This window comes from Cydia strobilella, chromosome 2 (genome assembly GCF_947568885.1).
Source record: "Cydia strobilella chromosome 2, ilCydStro3.1, whole genome shotgun sequence".
Lineage (NCBI taxonomy): Eukaryota > Metazoa > Arthropoda > Insecta > Lepidoptera > Tortricidae > Cydia > Cydia strobilella.
The window spans coordinates 10,338,860-10,362,233 of NC_086042.1; the positions used below are offsets into that span (position 1 = coordinate 10,338,860).

At 36.8% G+C, this 23,374-nt stretch overlaps 2 protein-coding genes across 3 annotated transcripts; both read right to left on the reverse strand.

Moving 5' to 3' along the window:
- Positions 1 to 42: 42 nt before the first annotated feature.
- On the reverse strand, positions 43 to 5,638 carry LOC134751484 (putative inner dynein arm light chain, axonemal). Its single transcript, XM_063686904.1, has 6 exons — positions 5,469 to 5,638; positions 4,867 to 4,998; positions 3,457 to 3,606; positions 1,190 to 1,318; positions 762 to 959; positions 43 to 154 (listed from the first exon to the last, which is right to left on the reverse strand). Exons 1-6 carry the CDS (start codon positions 5,553 to 5,555, stop codon positions 119 to 121), a joined length of 732 nt encoding a protein of 243 aa, XP_063542974.1. The 5' UTR covers positions 5,556 to 5,638; the 3' UTR covers positions 43 to 118.
- Positions 5,639 to 7,670: 2,032 nt separating this feature from the next.
- Positions 7,671 to 13,489, reverse strand: LOC134751474 (mediator of RNA polymerase II transcription subunit 4). Of its 2 annotated transcripts, none has more exons than XM_063686890.1 (5): positions 13,282 to 13,489; positions 13,020 to 13,200; positions 12,730 to 12,881; positions 11,979 to 12,157; positions 7,671 to 9,284 (listed from the first exon to the last, which is right to left on the reverse strand). In XM_063686890.1, the coding sequence occupies exons 1-5, from the start codon at positions 13,347 to 13,349 to the stop codon at positions 9,115 to 9,117; spliced, it is 750 nt and encodes a 249-aa protein (XP_063542960.1). In that variant the 5' UTR covers positions 13,350 to 13,489; the 3' UTR covers positions 7,671 to 9,114. The 2 variants fall into 2 exon arrangements, with proteins under 2 accessions (XP_063542960.1, XP_063542950.1); XM_063686880.1 differs by having other exon boundaries at positions 7,671 to 9,290; positions 13,282 to 13,488.
- Positions 13,490 to 23,374: the final 9,885 nt, after the last annotated feature.

A 23,374-nucleotide genomic window follows, 5' to 3' on the forward strand; every position in this document is an offset into this window, starting at 1 on the left:
TGTATTATTTATCCTTTTTATAGTGTATAGATATATTTTAGTTACGTTTATATGTATAGGAACACAGTTCCTTAATCAAGCTTTAACAAAAACAATTAATAAATATTTTAAGAATAGGTTATTTCTTCGGAGCGATGATACCCTCTAGTTGAGCCTGTGAAAAAAAAACATTATCAAATAAATTGCGTAAGTAAAATGCACGTAATACCTAATAAGGCTAGTGATACACGAGCCAATAGTATCAAGTGCGCACATGTTTGACCGGTTTCTAGTCAACTGACGCTTACCACTCGCGAGCTTACCGCTCTTGGTGTCTCTTGTCTTGTCCCGTTTGCCCGCCTTTATATTAGTTGGTAGGTAGCTTAGCGGTAAGGCCTTTCAAACCGGAGGTAGTGTGTCCGAACAAACCCCGATTCCTACCAATGAGTTTCTTGCAACTTATGTATCTACGTTTGATATTTAAGTACTATCGCTTTTCTGTAGTGGAAAGCATTGTAGAGAAACTTAATTAATCCCAAAACGGCTTAGTTTTTCCTCTAGGTTGGGAGGTCAGGTGGCAGTTGCTTCCATCAAAACTAGTACTTCTTATACCAAACTAATGTCGTTTCTCGGCAGCTCGAGGATACGTGGTTTCGTCTCCGGATTCCGTTCTGTGTGGTTAACTTAGTTGGAGCTGTAAATGTGCTCCTCCTGGAAGCCCAGAAACCAGCGCGCAATCTATGGTGACGCTTAACCAGTTACCATAAACAACATAAACTTACCTTGAGCTGGGCATTGGTCTTCTTCAAGGCCAGAAGTTCCTCCTGGTGTCTCTTCTCCTCGGCAGCACGTAGCTCAGCCGCCCGACGCTCAAGCTGTTCTGTCTTCTGCTTCAACTCTGCACAAGTCTTTTCGAGAGCTGAACGCTCCGCTTCCAGCTTCGCCACTTGTTCCATTAGGTCGGATTTGCCTTGTTCTGACTGTTCAACAATTTTCAAGTTTATTATGAAAACCGTGAAGCAAAGTTAGTAGCCTTTGGGCAACTAAAGGGTGCAACTACACTGGGTCGTTCACCTAATGCAGTCGCCAAATCTTTAAGTTTGTCAAGCAACTGACACTGTTTGATGCGGCCAATGACCCAGAATCTACGCAGTTTTTATTCCGCCCTAAAATTAAGGTACCTACTAGGTTACACAGTGTATTTTGTTACCTGTAGTGCTTTCCTCATGCCGAAAGCGATTGAGCTACAGTACAATGTCTGATACGCTTCCATCGTGATTCTTGCTTCATCGCGAACTCTCAGAAGCAGAAGTCCTCTTTCACCGCAGTTTATTGTCACCTGAAAATAACTCGTCAATCGTCATATTAAAATTTGGTGGTGCGTTTGGCTAAGCGAGAAACTACGTCAAACGAGTTATTCCCACTAGTTACCACCACTACTTTGTTACCCAGGTAGCATTTATACGTCATTATTACGTCGCTGACGTCACTGCTACCTGGGTACCAGTGGTAACTACTGGGATTTTTTTCCCAGTAGTTACCACCAAATTGTTGTTCAATACTAATAAAAATAGTATAGTATAATAAGTAGGTATAGTGTGAAGTCGATTAGTGTTTCAGTAAACTGCATTAAAAGTGATCAAAAATGTTAAATTTTAAAACTGTTTAACCGGTGCAAGTGCAAAAACTAAAATAGTTGAGGAGAAATTAACGTTTGGATGAAATTTATCTTATTAATTGTAAATTGAATTAATTGTGACGTTATCTATGAAACGGACCTTTTATCGAGGGCGCTTACGCCGCACTGCGTAGCGCAACGTTGTACCTATTTATATAGGAGCATCGTTGATTATGGCGTAAGCGCCATCGGCAATAAAGTCCCTTTCAATACTACGAACGAACAAGGCAGTTTACTGAAACACTAATCGACTTAAAATTATTGATTAAAGCACTATATTTATACTGTTTTATTAGTATTGAACGCTTACAAAATCCCAGCAGTTACCACCAAACCAAGTTGATGGTATAGTAAGAATTTTCTCAAATGACTTTTACGCCTAAGACCCTAATCTGTTAAACAAAAGCCATTGTTTCTTTTCTGGGAGCGGTCGGCCATTGTGTTTGACCGCGTGCCACAAATTAGGGTCTTAGACGTAAAAATCATTTGAGGAGATTCATACTATAATTACTGGGTTTTTTTTTTCCGGTAGTTACTAGTTAATAGTAGCTTGGCGGAACATGCTTTAGGTTACTTTTCGCTCATGTCGTCGCAGACATGGATATATTTGGTATCAGTACATTCAGTATTATGTCCTGAACACAAATATATAAGATGACAAGCGCGAAAGTGGTGGGGGTAGTTGCTGTGACGTCATAAAGTCGGCAGTACAAAGTAGAGATGCAACGAATAGTGGATTAGCCGATAAACCGTCCGGGCTATAGGGCGTGCCAAATAAATACATACCTACCCACGCTCGAAAAACATTACCCTTTACCCTCCTTCTGATGCAGTCGAGTAAAAATACGTTTCCTGTAAAAAATAGTATACAATGGTATTTTTACCCGACTGCATCAGAAGGAGGGTAATGTATTTCGAGCGTGGGTATGAATATATGTCCATTTATTTGGCAAGCCCTACAGCCTAAACGGTTTCTCGTTTCGGTGTCATCTCATATATTTGTGTTCAGGACATCACACTGAATGCACTGATACCAAATATACCCATGTTCGAGACGACACGACATGAGCGAAAATCGATTTCTAGAAGACTTCTAGACCAAAAACCACCGCACTAAGTGGTAAAAGGCGGGAAAAAAATTCCCAGTAGTTACCACTGGTAACAACTTGGTGGTAACTAGTGGGAAAAACCCCGTCAGACAAGGAGTAAAAAAAAATTAAATTTTTTAACTGTTTATTTTTATAAAAAAGCACATGTAATATTTAACTTAACTACTAATCTTAAATTAAAAAGATTTTTTGAGTTAAGGAGTCTTATCTTATATTCAATATTTATACATATAATTTTTTTCTAGTGTTAAGCCGCGTTTCCATTTATTGTCCTGAGCAAACATTTTGTCTTGAGAAGATGTTGATACAATTCCTCGCCAGTCTGCCTGTGACCACGAACGTAACGTCACGTTCGAAACGTGAGGCCATAAATAAACGTAAGTTTGTATGCGATTAAGTCCCGTGTTAGCTTTAAAATTATGAGTGAAAATCGTGTTAGTTTAAATCAGTATATTGTCTTGAGCAATTGTTTGCTCTTCCCATTTACTATGGAGCAAGGGTTTCCATTAACCGAACGAACGAACAATTGCTCGCTCAGAGCTAAGTGAGAACGCGGCTTAATGTGGTATATAATACAACCAGCAGCAGAAGTGTCTACCTTGTTCAGCGAGTATTTAAAGTGTTCTAAAATGTTACAAGTAAATGTTACAGTTACAAATGTACAGTGTAAGAGGGCAACAATGAGGGCACCTGTCGTATGAGTTCATCGAAGCACTGCGTATAAAGTTGCCGACGGACCGGACAGATGCCAGTTTCCCGCGCCTGTCGTTGCTGCAAACGAGTATCCAACATCTCTTGCAGGTTGATCACGTCCAGTCGCGTCGCTGGCGTTGAAGAAATCTGACGAATTTAGGGATATTTAACCAGATTTAGAAGCAGGTCTATCGCGAGTTTATTTTATTACCTTTATTTGTTTCGACACAGGTTTCACTGGTCGCGGCTAACTGATGATGTCTTAGCAAAATGTCAAAACAGAGATTTGTGTAACTACCTGACGAAATCCGTCAACACGTCTTTGGTGAACAGGGCACATGACTTATGTGACCCTGAGCACCTGGACGGTGAACAAGCCCATGTCCAAACTGTACTGGAGAAGAATGGATACCGTGGGAGGATGAAACGCAAGCCGAAAAGAACGGAAATACATCCAGAGGTCAAGAGACAACCAGTGTTTTTACCATATGTGAAAGGTAAAAATTGGAGCAGTGCAAGTCTGTATACTAACAAGCCGAAGCCGTTATTCAAAGTAGCAGACCTTTAACGCAGTCCAAAAGATGTCAATCCGGGCGTTTACAAAATAGAATGTAGTTGCGGAAGTCAAATCACTGAATTGAGCTTCATAAACCAAGTTGTCTCCACTGAACGCCATTATTACCCTCGAGTTGTGCGAGAAGCGATTGAAATCAAAAAACACCCCAGAATTTTAAATAGGGAAGATGGATTTAACTTATCGCCAACTTAGGGACCAATGATCCAGAAGTTAAAGCCAAGGGATCTATTTTCGGATGTGCGTGAATATTGTGTGTTGCGTGTCGGACTATTGACAATAAATTAACATATTTGTAGTAAGTGGTTTGAAAATGTGGTCTACCCCAAACTTTTATAGGTACACTTTTCGTCGGGTAGTTACACAAATCTGTTTTGACATTTTGCTAGGACATCAGTTAGCCGCAACCACGACCAGTGAAACCAGTCGAAACGTCGGTAAATACCTAAAGGTAACTAAATAAATTCGCGATAGACCCGGTTGTTAATGTGATTCCATAATATGTGTTTAAAACGCGAAAGTCTTAAATGTTATAAAATTAGGGATATTTCCTTAAAACAATAATATGTCCTAAAGACTATTAGCGCGACATAAACGCAATCTATGCTTTCTACATCAATAGTTTTAAACGCTTAGCAATTTATGTCCTGATTTGGATGACTACAGCCTTTTCTCAGTTTCTAGGGGGGTATCTCAAAAGTTGTATTTAATTCTAGTTAAAAGTAGGCCGGTTCTCGCTCGCTCAGACGCGCGGGCACTGTAAAAATAGACTAGTAATACTTTACTTTACCTATTTTACAGTCAGTTCGTACAATGCTACATTGTTAACTTACCTTTTGAGTCCAGATTTGGCCCTCTTCTTCCCATTCTTTCGGCGGCAGAATGGCGTTTAGTATTTCTTCAGTTTCCCGTTTAGCCTCAGTGGGAATGCAGGGCTGCGCAGCTGCAGCAGCCACGCCAGCTGGCTGTTACAATGTAAAGGTTTTTCCCGCATTTTCAATAAAATAAAAAAAAGTGTTCCAACAAATCACATTGTCAACCGGGCTTTTATGGATCACCATGCGGGCTTTGTTCGTAAATGCACATTTGACGACTTTGACGGATCAAAAGTAAAAACTATAAATAGGGATTGTTTGCTTGTGCTACCTGCTACCTCGCCTGCCTTCTAGTCCTTTTACATGTGTGCAAGCGCGACGCACTATGTTAAACAGTTTAAGTTGAACTCGTATTAGTAGATAAAAAAAGTTAAAAGAGCTCTAGTGAAATTTTTACTATAGTGAATGAAGTTTGCTGGAAAAACAACTTTGCTAAACAGTTGGAATTTCACTAGTAGTAACTGTAGTAAGTAGGCAATGAACGGTCGCACAGAGGGAAGATAATAAATACCCAATACCCATAAGTCACGTAGGTGGGAATGGGCTGTAGTCGCACTTACCGCCGCCTCCTGCTTTTTGGTTACCAACACAGGATTGTCATATCGGATTAGCGTGTCTTCTGCGGATGCAGCTGCCCTCTCACCCATTGTTAATTATATTAATTTATTGTTTTATGAGAAACTTATCTGAAATAGCTCGAGAGTTAAGCGCGTTGACGTAAATATTTTGACAGAGCAGTGTAAGAAACCATGGCAACGGCTTTTTATTGCTACGTAGGTATTCTATTCAAATATGTAGAGCCCGCGCAGACAGAAAGCGGTCTGGAGTTCCGAGTTCCGCGTTTCAGAGTCCTGCGCAAAGAGTAGTATAATATATAGGAGAGTCCTGCGTTCTTTCGAATGTACGTGAGTCTTTACGATAACGCACCCGGCAGGCGGGCGGTCAAAGCGGAACGCCGCGTTCTAGAGTTATATTGCCGTCGAGACAGAGAACGCCGCGTTCACCGCGATGTCTGAAGTTGCAAATACAGAAAAACTGACTGAATTGGTTAGAGAAAGATTATTATAGGATTTAAGTCATGTACAATCGGAGACATTCCCGGTGAACCACTTCAGAAAAAAATTACCTCGATCCTTACGAGCGAAGCTAAACTCCGCCTCCCATAGAGATAACCAACTACGATGCATTTAGGATTATTTATGTTAATATTTGGAAACGCGACATGAACAAAACTAATCGTAGAAAATTTAGAGAATGCATTGAAAATTTGTCTTTTAGTGATACATTTAGGGCAAATAATGTTGACGAAGCATTCACGGAATTTCATGATTTAATTACTCTCTTTTTTGAATTATGCTTCCCACTAATAAAAATAAAAATACATAGCACGAGAAAGACGAAATGGCTAACACCGGGAATTAAGATTTCAGCTACATTCCCGCAATGAAATTCACAAACAAAACTATAAAACATACGCAAACTTATATTAAATCACATTTAGAGACGGGTCTATCGGCAAATCACTGGATTGAGCTTCATAAACCAAAAGTTGTATCCACTGAACGCCATTATTATCCTCGAGTTGTGCGAGAAGCGATTGAAATCAAGAAGCACCCCAGAAATTTTAATAGGGAAGATGGTTTTAACTTATCGGCAACTTGGGGACCAGTGATCCAGAAGTTAAAGCCAAGGGATCTATCTTCGGATGTGTGCGCGGATGTTGTGAGTGTTGTGTGTCGGACTATTGACAATAATTAACTTTTATGTGTAGTGGGTGGTTTGAAAATGTGATGTCTACCTCGAACTTTAAATGCACTTTTCGTGGGGTAGTCACACAAATCTCTGTTTTGACATTTTGCTGGGACGTCAGTTAGCCGCGACCACGACCAGTGAAACCTGTGTCGAAACGTCGGTAAATAAAGGTAACAAAATAAATTCGCGATAGACCCGTCTCTAAATGTGATTTAATATGTGTTCAAACCGCGAAAGTTTTAAACGTTATACGCAAACTTGTTAAAGAAATGCATAGTAACTGCTCACAAAATATCAAATGCTGAATATGTTGTGTTGAACAATGTAACAACATAGTTAAAAGAACTTGGAATATCATTAAAGAAAACACCAGTAACAAGGACTTAAACAAAGGCATAGAATCAATACTGGAAAATAACAATTTGATTTCTTCGCCTGACAAAATCGCTACTGCATTTAATAATAAGTTCAACGAAATTAATAGTAGTAACAATAGTAGACAGGAAAATAAATAAACAAATAGTGTTTTAAGATCTAGTATATATCTAAAACCAACAGACCCATCAGAAGTCTATCAAGTCATTAAGAATTTACGGAACACTAACTCAATATGCTATGATAATATTCCGACTTCACTCATAAAATAAAATACTGACGTACTGGTGTACCTGTACCCCTAAACGTTATTATTGATTTATCAATTAGAGATGGATGTTTCCCTAATTTTAACTCGGTGACCATTATTAAACCAATCCATAAAAAAAGTTAATTCTTCTAATATGGATAATTATAGACCAATTGCCCTTATTCCTGTGTTGTCAAAAATAATTAAAAAATTGTTTACCAGAGGTTATACCTCGAAAACCGACATCACTGTACTGAAATACAAGCGCATTGCCAAAATAGTAATATTTTTAATAGCTAGATCGGAATATAAAAAAATAATGTATGGAGTACCACAAGGCAGCATTCTTGGTCAGTTGCTTTTTTATACATCAATTATTTACCTCTTATAACTAAACATAAGATATTGCTGTTTGCGGATGATTGCTCGATAATTATTCGCAGTGATGAGACTGAAGATTATGAGGCTGAAATCAATAATGTGTTTCATGATATTAATATTTGGATGGAAACCAATAATCTTCAAGTCAATCTACTAGAAACTAAACTAATGGAGTTCTACGCACCACAGGGCAAAAAAATCCAACCAAAAATAACTTACAAGGGTTGTGATTTAGAAATTGTAAACCATATAAAATTCTTAGGCATAATTATTGACTAATGCCAATTGGCATCAACATTTTAACAAAACTAGCCAAATTCGCATTCCCTTTAAGAAGACAAAAAAATGTATCATCAGAACAAGCAGCCCTACTTGCGTTCCACTCATATACATGTAATGTCAAATCTGCGTTACGGATTAATAATGTAGGGAAATAGCAGCAATAAAGATATAATTTTTAGATTGCAAAAAAAATTTCTTCGTTCCATTTACGGTACGAGACAATTGGAATCATGTAGGCCTTATTTCATAGATAACAGAATACTTACTTTCCCATCACTTTATATATACAAGGTAATAGGTAGGTGCATATTTGTAAAATATAATCGAGACATGTTTCCTGTAAAACAATCTACTACTCAAGTAATCCGAACAAAATACATGTACGACATAATACGCCCTAACCCTAAATCAGCACTCCTTTCAAAAAGTGTTGTACGTATGAGTAGAAAGATATTTAACCGACTTCCCATAGATCTCTACCTATTAAGGACAGTTTATTAGTTGTTGTTGTTTAGACTAAGCTTCGCCTCCCCATAAAGATAACCAATTAGGATGCATTTTGGATTCTTTATGTTAATAATGAAAAGGGTAAAAACAGGTAATGAGACAAACAGTAGGTAGTACCTAAGGACAGTTTATTAGTTATTGTTGTTTAGGCTAAGCTTCGCCTCCTCATAAAGATTACCAATTAGGATTTCATTTTGGATTCCTTATCTTAGTATGCAAATGCCGGCCGTCACAAAAACAATGGACGGCAATAAAGTTTACCTAACCTTTTTTTTTCAACCCACATTTTTAAGTGCCATGCTATTGGTCATCACTTTTATGATATCGCCTGAGCGTATGCAAGATGTTTAAACGATTTTGGCCCTAGACAATTTTTATGCTATGGGCCACCGTTTACGAGATATTTACGAAAAATTATTTAAAAGGGATTTTGATACACTTGAATGCACTAAATTTTAGAAACTAAACAATGTAAAATATCATACACTAACAAGATCACTATTACAGTAAATATCTCTAAACAATATAAAAGTATTAAGTAACAGTCGTTCAAACACTGCAAATCCGTTCAACTCATGTGAATAATTAAACTGTACCATTGTTACATAAAGAAATTGAATCATGACTAATACTGTATTAGTTCACAATCGCGCTCGTTTTCATTGTGAGTCACTACTGGAACTGGAGCTCGAGTCCGTGGACATGACTTCGACATCTTCCTGGGCTGGCGCGTCCTTGCCCCGCGCGTCGATGGCCACGGAATTCCCGCCGCCCACGGACATGTGCAGTTCGCCCGACGGGTGCCACGTGAACTGGTTGCTTGCAGTCGCTGGAACTTAGACATTACGTCAATAAACATGTTTTGCGACATACGAGCAATAATTAAGGAGGAATTGATATTTGCAAACAGTGACTAATCCTTTAGAAATTGGCGTGTGTGAGACAGCATAGCACGAGTATCAAGCGTGGCTTTGTGTGTCAGTAGGTATTACCGTCAAGCTAACCATGCAGCTTTGCTCGTTTTTTCAGGAAAACACGATTTTCTAAAACAATCTATGAAAGGCTGACGTATTTTCTTACCTAATGTAACCATTGTAATCATACCCATTGATTTATTGGCATAAGAATGTTTAAATTATAATAGAACCTACTTTTTTGGCAATCTTGATGGCGGGTAGTCATCTCGTTTTTGCCAACATTGCTTGCGTTCATGTGAGTTATACATTATACACCATGTTTTTTTTTTCCGTTTATTTCAAGGGTGCATTCCTGAGCTAAAATCAAGTAACTTTCTCAAAGACACCGGTATTATAATTAACTCCATTTCGGAGATAATCAATATATGTCACGGATGTCAAAAAATCGGCACCCGCAACATCCCTGTTCGAAATGAAATTGATACGAGTATGTCACAGTTTTCAATTATTTGGTTGAGTTAAATGTAATGCCCGTGTTGTCAACGGGTACACTACATAGGTAGGTAATTCCGAAAATTTTTATGCCGAATTTTAGAATGTCGAATTTTATTATTCCGATTTTTAAATGCTCGATCCATCAAAATTCCGACTGTCGTAATTACGAATGATGAAAATCACGAAGATTTATATTTCCGAAAAGCAGAACGTGTTTTTGTATAAAATAAGTTGTATTTGTGACAACACTATACACCGTGTTTTTATTGCATTTCGTTAAGCCCTTTCTCTTCATATACATATTACCGGTGACGCACGCTCGTGACCTCATTATTAAAAGGCAAAATGAGAAGACTAGCTAATAGAAACCAATACTTGTTATTTAGATAATACGTAACAAAACGTGTATAATTTCAACAACTAAATCTATCGATTTTAAATTTTTGCTCCATAATCGTTACCGGGCTCTTAAAGAAAAAGTGACGTAGCCCTCCAGTGGTGAAGGCCGGATTCGAACCGGCGTCTTTAGTAATCCGGGCTAACGCCTTGAACCCCTAGGCCACCCCGCCACGGCGGAACCCGTCCCAATTTCTCGACTAAGTATATGCCATCTTACTGAGACTAGGCGTCTTTGACCAACTCTAAGGGCAAGCAGTACGCGCTTGCACCTCCTATACGAATTCCTTGCGGAATTACGATATAGCGAGAGAGATTGGTGCTGCCATCTATACACAACTTTGGGAACAAATCAAATTATTTTATTTAATATTTTTGATCCATTTCAGTTTATAATTTATACATAGTAGTGACTACTTAAAAAAACCGGCCAAGTGCGAGTAGGACTAGCGCACCCAGGGTTCCGTACTTTTTAGTATTTGTTGTTATAGCGGCAACAGAAATACATCATCTGTGAAAATTTCAACTGCCTAGCTACCACGTTTCATGAAATACAGCCTGGTGACAGACAGACAGACAGACAGACAGCGGAGTCTTAGTATAGTTAACGCTATCTCTACTGAGCTCGTTCACTTACCTGTACTAACAATGGCATTCTGTTAAACAAAAGCCATTATTTCTTTTGTTTAACAGAATGCCATTGTTAGTACAGGTAAGTGAACGAGCTCAGTAGAGATAGCGTTAACTATAATAGGGTCCCATTTTTACCGTTTGGGTACGGAACTCTAAAAAACACAAATAAAAATATTTAATAAAATAATTTGATTTGTTCCCAAAGTTGTGTACAAAAAAAAATTTTTTTTTAAATTAACTATTACATTTAGTTTTCAAGCATACCCCAAAGGTAACGGAATGCAATAAAAACACGGTGTATAGTGTTGTCACAATTACAACTTATTTTATACAAAACATAGAAATGTCTTGTTTTATAGATTATAAATTTGTTTAAAAATACCTTTTGGCCAAAGATAACGAGGACAACTTTGGCTAGTTTGACGGTATTCATTTCATGTAAAATACAATAATAAGATGTTATTTTTCTAATCAAAGGAAAAAAAATAATGTCCTCTAATTATACTTGCTAAGCTGTTTGCCTTGAGAATATTAGAATAATCAGTTGTATGTCAAAATAACATCAAGAGAAACTAGAGTTAGACCAAGAAAAGTCTGCAACGATTTTGATAGCATATGCAGTGCAAGTATTAATTATACGTTCATAGAAGTTTGACGTTTAAAATAACACTTGCACCGTGTGTGCTATCAAAATCATTGCAGACTTGTCTTGGTCTAACTCTAGTTTCATCAGTAGAAGTTGCAAATATCAAGAGTCAGATAGATAATCCTATACTCAAAACAACACAATATCAATTATGACCAATTCAATTAAAGCAACACAAAGATTTTGTAAAGTTCCAAGCAAAGACACTGTTGGAATGCAAAGTTCTTAGTGTAATATTAAAATGTAAATTTATTCAACTGCCAACATGGTCACCATAATAAATAGCTTCTCACAACAAAATATAACCACTACCATTCAACCAAATGGTGAGCTTGTAATTAGTGGCTAGTAGTAGCTTATAAGTTGATAACAACAGAGGAAAAATACTAGGAAAAATTCTTTAATAACAATAAATTCTATCAACAAAATTTCTCACCTCCTCCTGTAGTAATTCGGTGTAAATCATTCAGTGTTGATGGTGTGTGTCCATTGAGTGGCAGGTCACAGAGGCGACCGAGCATTCCCAGCCTCATCTCAAGGTCGGTGGGGTACGGCCGGCGCGGGTCTCCAGGCTGCCAGGACAGAGGTGCACTGACTGCATTAGAAGCACTTATCCTGGAAGCATTATAGAAAAAAAGATTAAGTAAGTTATTTTTTTCTTGTTATATCTTTATATTCAATTTGTTTCGTAATACATAATAATAGAGTGAGATGAAATATACAAAAAAATATAGTTTAACTGGTTAGGTTTTATTTAATTGCTCAACATTAATGTTAAAAAAAAACATCCAAAGTGCAGAATGTTTGATTAAAAGTATTGTTGTTCTAGGTGAGAGCAAAATAATATAATATTTTGTACATTTTGGGTAGAGATAAATGGGAATGCAATCTTTGCATACATACAGATTATATGCATAAAAATTTAGTGCATTGCCAGAAGCGGTGAATTTTTACTTTAACTTGAAAAAATATTTATATGTTACACTAGACTTGGGGTCCACAAACCACGGCTTGTCAGCTGCATGCTGCTTTTTGGAGGTACGATTGTGGCTTCATGCCCCCCAAAAAAAATAACCCTTCGGGTTCTAATAAAGCTGAAAAAAGTATTTGTGGCTCTTTGAGATTCCTAAAACTAATGATTTCTAATGTAGTTGGCTCTTACAGCATAAATCAGTATGTGAGCCTACCTGTGAGCAAACTTGATCAGTTCCTCTGATGGCACAGGTCGTTTTCTAGACTTGACTATAGATGCAAGTTTTTGTCGAGCTTGATATAAAGAGGTAGCTAGGATCTGCTCTGCATCTTTAAGTTGTCTTTGTAAGTGGTAAATATCTTGATCCTGAAATAATTAGTGATTCAAATTATTATTTTCATAAAACTTCAGAAATTGTAAAATCCAGTCTTATGCTTAGTTTGCTATGTGTATAACAACATAACTAAATGCACAAGTTAGAATACTGAAATTTACTCAAGTTACCTTGTTATCTACTTCAGCCTTGAGCTCATTCATCTTCTGCTGAATTTTAGCTTGTTCATCAGCTAAATCCAACGTCTTTTTGAGTTCAACGTCTTTGGCTAGAAGTAAGTCTGTTAACTGTGCATGATCGGCGGCCGACAGTTTCTGTGATTTAGGTGCTATCGATACTTCAATAATTTCCCTAAAATAAAATCAGTCGTAATAGGTGTAATGAAAGTTAAAAAAATAGACTTAAGCAGACGAAATATAAAATAACACTCACTTTGCGATTAATTCAATATCATCGATCAAAGAGAGCAATCTGTCCTTAGTGCTGAGATGAGATGACATTTTGCTAATAAAAAGTGGTTTACACAATTAAACTGTTACTAACAGTACCCCTAGTTTAGACAATCGACACCACAAAATAAATTACCAAAGGAGCTTGACGAAAGAAAGCTTGTGAGATAAGTTACTCTATGTGTGAAATGTATTAAAGCAATCGCCTACATCAAAGAGTAAAGTTTGGTCTGTCATATCTGTCACTGTCACTTAGATGGTATTACCGAGTTCCAAATTATATACACAAATCCCTCGATGTAGAAAGTTCATACTTGAATATGTTAATATTGGTATAATGCTAATATATTGCGTGCTGACACTTGTTTGATATATTTTATTGAAGAAATGTGAGTAAATAGCGTTACCCAATATAAGATTCTTGGCGTAACCCATTAATACTGGATTATGGAATTAAGCGTGAAAGGAGAAAGAAAGTTAACGTGCGATTTGGACCTTACATTGACAGAACCAGAACGCTTCTTCTAGCTCATGGAGACTATATAAAGATAAAGGAGTCAAATCTCTATGTATGAAAAGTGTCCATCAAAAAACAGTAATTAGGCGGCGCCACCATACACCGAAATACTACCAAAAACATGAATCTAGTATAACTGGATCGTCATGAGGGGTGGGGGGAAATGACCGAACGGGATAGTCTTATGTATCTTTCAGTAGGAGTAGCAGAGAAAGCACTGTTATTGTTTGTCCTTGTCATAGTTTCACTTTTCCACCGCTGCCCACAACCGAGGTTGTGGCAAACAAATAAGTACGTGACATGTCATGTTTGTTCGTTGCTTGTATAATTATTGTTGTTTTGTATGAAACTGTGCTTTCTCTTATGAAATATATGATGGTTAGCGTTTTGAATGCTTGAACTTTGATAAAATAATGGTGAATTGTTCTGTAATTGGCTGTAATAGCCGCTCTGAGCAAAAATATGAGAACATAACCTTTCACACGTAAGTACGGTATTTTACACCTTCCTCTTAACGCAATATGTGAGAATAACATCGTAAAATAACGTTACACTCAAAGCAATGTAGAATCAAACGATTTCAATAAAAAGATCACAATTATTTACGCAAATTAACAAAACATTATTTAATATTGTCTTCGGTTACCGCGATAGTTACTCATGAAATAAAACGTAAATTGTAGGAGGGTATCCCAATATGGGACCGGCAACAAATGGGGGTTTGTTGCTGGTCCCATATTGGGATACCCTCCTACAATTTAGGAGGGAATTAAATCTTCTCGGGTCCGTGGTGTAGGGTTGGAGCCGGCGTAGTTTTTATCGCGTATATATATATATATATATCTTTACTTGAAAATAATTGTAGTGTATAACTAGCCTTATGAACCGATTTTGCATGTACAACCAGCCTTAAAGTTTATAGTCTATGATTGTTCATTATTTTTAGTATGTGGGTATTTTTGCACTTTGTAATTTTTCTCCAGTCACCCGTTGACCACGAGCGCTGTAAAGGGTTCGAAACGTCGGGATGTATTATAAATTCAATATACGCGATATAATCCGTCTTCATAGTTTTATTTCAAAACATTATTTGTAAAATTATCCGCCCAAATTACGTAGGTTGTTTGTGGTAATCTGTCAGCTACTCAGACCTCAGAATAATGACTAAAGCATAGAAGTTGGGCAAAAATGCTTCGCAAATATGTATACCCGTACTTTACTTCCTTACGAATTAGATAATGTGCCGAAAAGAGATGCATATATGCTTGTTATTTCTCATTTACGTACGGTGTCATAAGTTTGATAATTTGCTAGGGATGTAACTGTGTCGACTTTTTATATCGATAAATTATGCATAAGTTTATGTGCCGTGTAAAAGAATAATCACGAAATTGGCAAATTGATAATAGTCTGGCTAATGAAAGTTGAACCTGAAAAAACGCGGCAACTTCAAGAAATCTGTAGCAGGCGGCTCGTTGAAATGAAATGAAATGCGTGGAATACAAGGATTGCATAACTTTTATACTTTTTATAATTTTCATATTCTAAAAATCATTAAAAAGTATAAAAATTATGCAATCCTTGGAATCAAAGAGCCGCCTGATATGAGGATTAATGCATGTACCTAATATAGCTTTTATCTCATTTGCAGTCTACCACTCAGAACCGTCTAACTATACCTCTCGTTTTTTTATCATTAGAAAGAAGGCGAGCGATCTTAACGTGTCGTTTTATCGAAAAACACTTTGAAAATAAGTCACAGTCACAACAAATATAATATACGATCATTTACATACTTTTGCTTTCATAAGTAAAATATTGCTGTATTTATAAAAAAACTTGTCAATAAAAAGACACGTGGAAATGGTTTACCGTTTTTTCTAATGCTAAAAGACTAAGTATAGTTTCTAGTCATGTACAGTCAGCTGCAGAGAAAAGGCACCCCCCCTGCATACAAAGTTCTGTAAATTATTATGGACGTGGGGTACCTTTTCTCTGCAGCTGACTGTACCAAATAGGAAATGAAAAAAAAAAAACGTTCGTGTAATATATATTTTTTATTTAATAATAGGGAATATTACGCGAAACTCGGCGTAGGTGGCGCCACTATCACAATTGATGCGAAACAACAAAATCGAACTTTCGTTATCTAACATCTCTGTCACTCTTGCGTATTCGAGCGATAAAGAGGCAGCTAGATAACGAAATTTCGGATTCGAGTTTTCCGGTAGGTCCCCTGAAAACTTGTCAAAAACCTGTTAAAGGTACAGTATGAATAAGTTACTCTACGGTGCACTAAAAAAGCTAGTGCTGCACTCTGGTGGCAGAACATTGCAGTAATATCCCCTATTCCTCGTCCTTTGGAAATCTGAAATAAAAAGTTGAGTTTTGTGAGATAGGTAAACCAACAATATTAATAAAAGGAACATTCATCAATGATCATTAATGTCTTTTTTATTAGGGTTCCGTACCCAAAGGGTAAAAACGGGACCCTATTACTAATACTTCGCTGTCCGTCTGTCTGTCACCAGGCTGTATCTCATGAACCGTGATAGCTAGACAGTTGAAATTTTCACAGATGATGTATTTCTGTTGCCGCTATAACAACAAATACTAAAAAGTACGGTCCCCTTGGTGCCGTCCGACCCGCACTTGACCGGTTTTTAGTATTAAACTATAGTCTGGCAAACACAATCTGTCAGTAAGTAAGAACAAAGAAAACTATAGGTACAGTCGAAGGCAAAAATATCGATCCAGACAAATGGCTTAAAAATATGTGAACACGATTTTATTGTCTGAGCGTACACATATTTTTGAGACTTTGGGAATCTATATATATTTATGCCCTTGACTGTACTCATCAATTAAAATGAGACAGTCCTGGGCCAAACTATAAGAAAGCTGTAAATGTCGATAGGTTATTGATCTGAGGTCGATACATCACTATGCCAAAAATATAACCTTTCATACTTAGCAGAAAAGTTCGAAAATATATGCAAAAATCTATATAGACTTGAATGCAAGTAATAATTACATAAACAACATATCGATTTCTATGTTTAGGGTCAGGTCCTATAAATTAATTTCTTCAAAATTGAACAAAACACCGACTAAAGGTTATCGGTTCGTGTGTATTTTCTTTTCTTCCTGTATGCGATTTACAGCCCTCGATCACACAAGACATTATCACAAACGGAACTTCAAACCATTACAAATAAAAACTCAGCACGTTTTCCAACAATCTTTCAGGAATAGCAACAATATAATTAAAATAAACCAAGATGACCGCTGAAATTCCCGAAATATTTCAACTAAAATAATACGACTATGTCAAGTTGTTACAGTTGACACGTACCTGTGAAATAACGAACATATATTTTATTTGGCTGGATTATATTATAGAACCACATAGGACCATTTGACATTTCCCTCAGTTCATCTTATGACAATACTGAAAAAAACGAAAGAACTTGCGGATTGTTGTCTCACTCACTCATAGACAAAAAGTAATAGCGTGTTGTGAATACGATATCTTTTACCAAGCTTTTATTTTTGCCCGGCTTCTTTGCTTTAGTCATTATTCTGAGACTCAGACGAGTCTGACGTCAGCCATTTTTAAACTTCTTGTTAATTTAGCTGCATAACCATCATGTTAGGGATACCAGACGAAGATAACGTAATTTTATGGGTAATTTTGACCTCAAGTTTTTTCGTTCTTCTAATTCCAAAAAAATAAAATAATACCAATGTTGTGAAGATTAAATGTGGTGTACATTAATTGGTGTGAATAATGTGTCCATATTCTAGGTTTCCGCTAGACGAGTCTGTACGCAATACTTGGTTAGCGGCTACTGGGCGGCATTATTACACTAAAACGGTGCCCGACAAAAAGGAACGTATACGCAGCATGTACACTAAACTTATATTATTTAAAGGCCAGTAATCCTCCTCATATCTAATAAGCATAATATGCTAAAATATTATTTTAATTGTTTTGTGATTGTGATTTGTGATTTCTTAAAATTAAAACTCATAATACATTTTATTTTACGTTTCATTTACTAAACATGTTTAGTTTTGTACCACCTGCGCGAATTATAGGAGGTATTTCATTGTTCATACGCCTAAAAAGAACGGTCCGTTGACATTTTATTCAACAATTTTAATACCGTCAAATAAGCTAACTTTGCCTCCAGGGTAATCGCCCCAACGTGATATCAAATATTGGGGTAATTTTTATCAATGTGGTATCCCCACGTTTATGACGTCATCTATGTCTATCCCTTACGGGCGCACGCGGTAGGCCGCATCTATAGAAATATACTAGATCTATGACCAAAAACAACCTACGTAATTTGGTCGGGTTATTTGTTGCTTATATGGTTCATGTTATACTCATGTCCCAGAGCCTAACTAGCGCCACCGGAGAGATTAGGAACTATTATTTAAAGCTGAAAGCTATGGATGGTATAGAAAGGATGCCAATCTCTTATGGCAGAATTGTTGCAAAAGTGACCGCTTTCAGCTTTAAATAATAGTTCCTAATCTCTCCGGTGGCGCTAGTTAGGCTCTGGGACATGAGTATAACATGAACCATATAAGACAACAAATAACCCGACCAAATTACGTAGGTTGTCTTTGGTAGTATTTCGGTGTATGGTGGCGCCGCCTAATTACTGTTTTTTGATGGACAATTTTCATACAAGAGATTTGGCTCCTTTATATAGTCTCCATGCTAAAAGCACCAACCTTTGCAACAATTCTGCCATAAGAGATTGGCATCCTTTCTATACCATCCATATTCTAGCTGTCTTAGTGGAAGAGCGTTCGGATCCATCAAATTTTACCTATTATATAGCAGCGATTGCAAACATTTCCTTTACATAAAATATGGAACATTATTTTTCGCAGTTTTAGTTTCACTGGTAAAAAATATGTAGAAACTTTCCGTTTTCAGTTTTAGTTCAGGTCAAATTTATTTTGCAATTTTCTTATTTAAAAATATGTTTTTTATTTAAAGGGCCCTCCACACTCATGCGCGAATCGCGGCGCGAAGCCGAGAACGCGAGTGTAAGCCTAGTCCGCTGATTAGCGAACTAGGCTCCAGACTCGCGTTCGTGGCTTCGCGCCGTGATTCGCGCATGAGTGTGGAGGAACCTTAATGTATAGTTTGTCAAAGGACTGTCTCATTTCAAACATAGACAGAGATAATCATACACCAAAGAGTTAACTAAGTATAATAGGTACATATAGCTGGTCAAGCAAATCATAAGCAAATCATGTCAGTAGAAAAAGGCGCGAAATCATCGCGAAATTCAAATTTTGTAAGGGATGATGTCCCTTCGCGTCAATTTTTTTTGAATTTGCCGCCTTTTTCTACTGACAACTGCAAAGGAAACGTTATGTTTCATAGACCTAGCATTACATAGACCAGCTATACGCGTGCGCCCGTAAGGGATAGACATAGATGACGTCATAAACGTGGGGATACCATATTGGTAAAAATTACCCCAATATTTGATATCACGTTGGGGCGATTACCCTGGAGGCAAAGTTAGCTTGTTTGACGGTATTAAAAAATTGTTAAATAAAATGTCAATGGGCCGTTCTTTTTAGGCGTATAAACAATGAAATACCTCCTATAATTCGCGCAGGTGGTACAAAGCTAAACATGTTTAGTAAATAAAACGTAAAATAAAATGTATTATGGGTTTTAATTTAAAGAAATCACAAATCGCAATCACACCAATTAATGTACACCACATTTAATCTTCACAACATTGTTTATTTATTTTTTGGAATTAGAAGTAAGAAAAAACTTCGAGGTCAAAATTACCCATAAAATTATGATATTTTCATCTGGTATCCCTAACATGATTGTTATGCAGCTAAATTAAGAAGAAGTTTAATAATGGCTGACCTCAGACTCTTACCTACCTACGTAATTTGGGCGGATAATTTTACAAATAATGTTTTGTTAATTTGCGTAAATAATTGTGATATTTTTATTGAAATCGTTTGATTCTACATTGCTTTGAGTGTAACGTAATTTTACGATGTTATTCTCACATATTGCGTTAAGGGGAAGGTGTAAAATACCGTACTTACGTGTGAAAGGTTATGATCTCATATTTTTGCTCAGAGCGGCTATTACAGCCGATTACAGAACAATTCACCAGTATTTTATCAAAGTTCAAGCATTCAAAACGCTAACCATCACTATATTTCATAAGAGAAAGCACAATTTCATACAAAACAACGATAATTGAATAAGCAACGAACAAACATGACATGTCACGTACTTATTTGTTTGCCACAACCTCGGTTGTGGCAGCGGTGGAAAAGTGAAACTATGACAAGGACAAACAATAACAGCGCTTTCTCTGCTACTCCTACAGAAAGATACATAAGACTATCCCGTTCGGTCATTTTCCCCCACTCCTCATGACCGATCCAGTTATACTAGATTCATGTTATGTTTAGAAGTTCAAAAATCCTTGCAGGAAATTACGTTATGACTGTAATGTTGTTATGAGTGTCAGTTTTTATAATAAGGTTATGTGACAGGATATTATGTAATAGGATCAAGATGATGTCGCTCTAAAGCTATCGCATATTACCATGTCTTTGAATACGACTACTTTAAAAGATTAATTTAAAAAAAAGATAACTATTTGCACGTGATCAATACGAACGAAGTTTATAAATAAAGGCAGGGCTGGGCTGTATGTATGAACATTGCGCTATTCGAACGGTGTCCTGCCTGTCCTCAGCAAAAACAAACCGGCATTTCGAGCACGCTGTTACTGCGTGATGTGGGAGTAGGATGCAGATATCCACGTCGAGAAGGAAGGAACATGGTGTCAAGCACGCCGTGAGCATGCGCTCACCACGTGCTACGGAGACTTTATTAAAGTGCTCGTGCAAGATTCTTTTCATATTTTTAAGAATAGGGGATATTACTGCAATGTTCTGTCACCAGAGTGCACCACAAGCTTTTTTAGTAAACCATAGAGTAACTTATACATACTGTACCTTTAACAGGTTTTTGACAAGTTTTCAGAGATAATAAAATATGACATTGATGCATCAAGGCGGTTTGTTTACAGAGGACTTACCGGGCAACGCGAATCCGAAATTTCGCTATCTGCCTCTTTATCGCTCCAATAGGCAAGTGACGGAGATAACGAAACGTTAGATAACGAAATTTCGATTTTCTTGTTTCCCGAATTCCCGATAGACCCTCAGATTGTGGTAGCGGCGCAACCTACGCAGAGTTTCGCGTAATATTTCCTATTGTGTTATTTATTACGGCAAGAAAAAAAAAACATTTTTTTAAACATTATGGCATGGATGCTTTAATTAAAGCCATAAATTTAACAAAACTAAAGTGGTTTACAGATTGCTACAATTTCCATATTTAACACTACCTAATACCATATATACAGGATGTTTTTTTAGTCACCTGAAATATATTTACGGTGTGAATACTGAACAACTTACTATGAGACCAATCCCGAAATCCCGAAAAAAAAAATTGGCTCCCATACAAAATATCAACAGCAGACCAGCCAAAATGTATGAAACAGACAATTTTTTTCGCAGTTTCGGGGTTGGTCCCACAGTAAAACACACACACACAGTGGTTTATGTGTAATGGGTGGTTTGAAAATGTGATGTCGTGATGTCTACCTCAAACTTTAAATGCACTTTTCGTGGGGTAGTCACACAAATCTCTGTTTTGACATTTTGCTGGGACGTCAGTTAGCCGCCATCACGACCAGTGAAACCTGTGTCGAAACGTCGGTAAATAAAGGTAACAAAATAAATTCGCGATAGACCCGTTTGTAAATGTGATTTAATATGCCCACAGTAAAAGTTGTTCAGTATGACATATAGTCACACGTTTAATTATAGCATGTGACATAAAACGTATAAAAGCATGAACAATTGAAATTTATACACGTTCTATATTATTATATAAATCGAGAGTTGCCGAAAACTACCGCTGGTCGTGAAATGAAGAATTTGATGAAAACTTTAGCTAATTGTAAATTAAATACGCAGCGAAAGCGGTAGTTTTTATGCTCTTGTTTTATTGATACTACTACTACTTAGATAATATATTTAAATAGTTTTTCTCATGATACGTGTGTCGTATGTCGTCAAGCTCACTATACTTATTAACCTATCGAATGAGCTGATGCCTTCACTGATACTGGAAAAATGATATGTAAACATACTACATACCTATACGAGGCCTGGACGTTAGTGAGATGACGATAATTCATTGCTGGTGTCCTACTTTGTTACCTACGTATAACATGAGTTAAACCTGATTATCCATCTGGTTACTTGGGCTTCATAGTCGCCTCCAACCTCCCCTTATAGCGACCCCTTTTCGCACACTAAGTTTACCTTAAGTTCATATGATGAGTGGTTACACTTTCTCGTAACTACAATGTGTTCTATAATTCTAAATTACTAATATCTTGGGACGAAACCCTTCGTATAATTATGATTGAACTTCACTTACATTAGCCATGAACAATTTCCTCGGATCACTGTTGACACTGAATACTGATATCACAATGAATGTTAGTCACAATCTACAAGAGACACCTCATTTTTCTAATAACACCATAAGAAAATTCTTGAATAGATCCTAAAGCAAATATCACTCTTCCCGTAGCTTTGTTCGCCCCCCACCTCCTTTTCTTACTGCCGTTCGCGCGTGGTATACTCTTGTCTTACCCTAAAAAATCACAACAACCTAGAAGCGGTTATTTTACTTAAACGTGACTACGAGCGCCATCTACACCATGACGTTGGCAGCTATTAGCCGATTCGCGATATTCGCGACATCGTATTCGAGAAACGTGTCAACAAAGTTCTTAGAAATTTGTAAGGCGCCATCTCGCTTCTTCCCTCGTTTTTAATCCCGTTCAGGTTTTTTGTGACCACTAATTTTAGCCCCAATTTAATATAATTTCAAGCAGTCATTACGTCATTAGTCATTACACGCAATTAGCTCTTATTATTGTATTGTTGTTTTTGGGTCCAATGTTACAAAGTAATGACTAATGATAAATTAAACCTAATTCGAAAAGAAAACATGTTCCTATAGTGGCTATAGTTGGTGAAGCAAATATTGTCAGTAGAAAATTAAAAAAAAAAAAAATCCCATAGAAAATTTGAATTTCGCTTCTTTTTTTACTGATAAGATTTGCTTGACCAACTTTATGTCTATTTTACATTGTTTATTATTTCAATAGGTAGTCGTATCTTAATACCTACCTCTACGTATTAATCAGCTACCATAAATAGGTAGTCTTACCCGCCCGTAATAAAGACTCTGGACTAAATACTGACCACAGTCTAATTTTAAGCACATAAAAATAATAACTCGTGTACTAGCCACATCCTTAAAACGGGTTCAAAAGTTCAAGGAAGGGAATTGAACAGTTAACATAATAAATTTAGATCGTAAAATGTTATTTAACTTTGATTATCAGTAAACATATACAAAGTTACAATAATGTCCTTTAGATACTGCAAT

Bases quoted from the DNA above. Each gene is read 5' to 3' on its own strand.
- LOC134751484 (XM_063686904.1), bottom strand. From the start codon at position 5,555: ATGGGTGAGAGGGCAGCTGCATCCGCAGAAGACACGCTAATCCGATAT. The intron at 3,607-4,866 runs GTAAGTTAACAA...TAAATTCGTCAG, and splicing joins GCCAAATCTGGACTCAAAAG to ATTTCTTCAACGCCAGCGAC. The intron at 960-1,189 runs GTAACAAAATAC...ATTGTTGAACAG, and splicing joins GCATGAGGAAAGCACTACAG to TCAGAACAAGGCAAATCCGA.
- LOC134751474 (XM_063686880.1), bottom strand. From the start codon at position 13,349: ATGTCATCTCATCTCAGCACTAAGGACAGATTGCTCTCTTTGATCGAT. The intron at 13,201-13,281 runs GTGAGTGTTATT...ATTTTATTTTAG, and splicing joins GATATTGAATTAATCGCAAA to GGAAATTATTGAAGTATCGA. The intron at 12,882-13,019 runs GTAACTTGAGTA...TAATTATTTCAG, and splicing joins AGGCTGAAGTAGATAACAAG to GATCAAGATATTTACCACTT.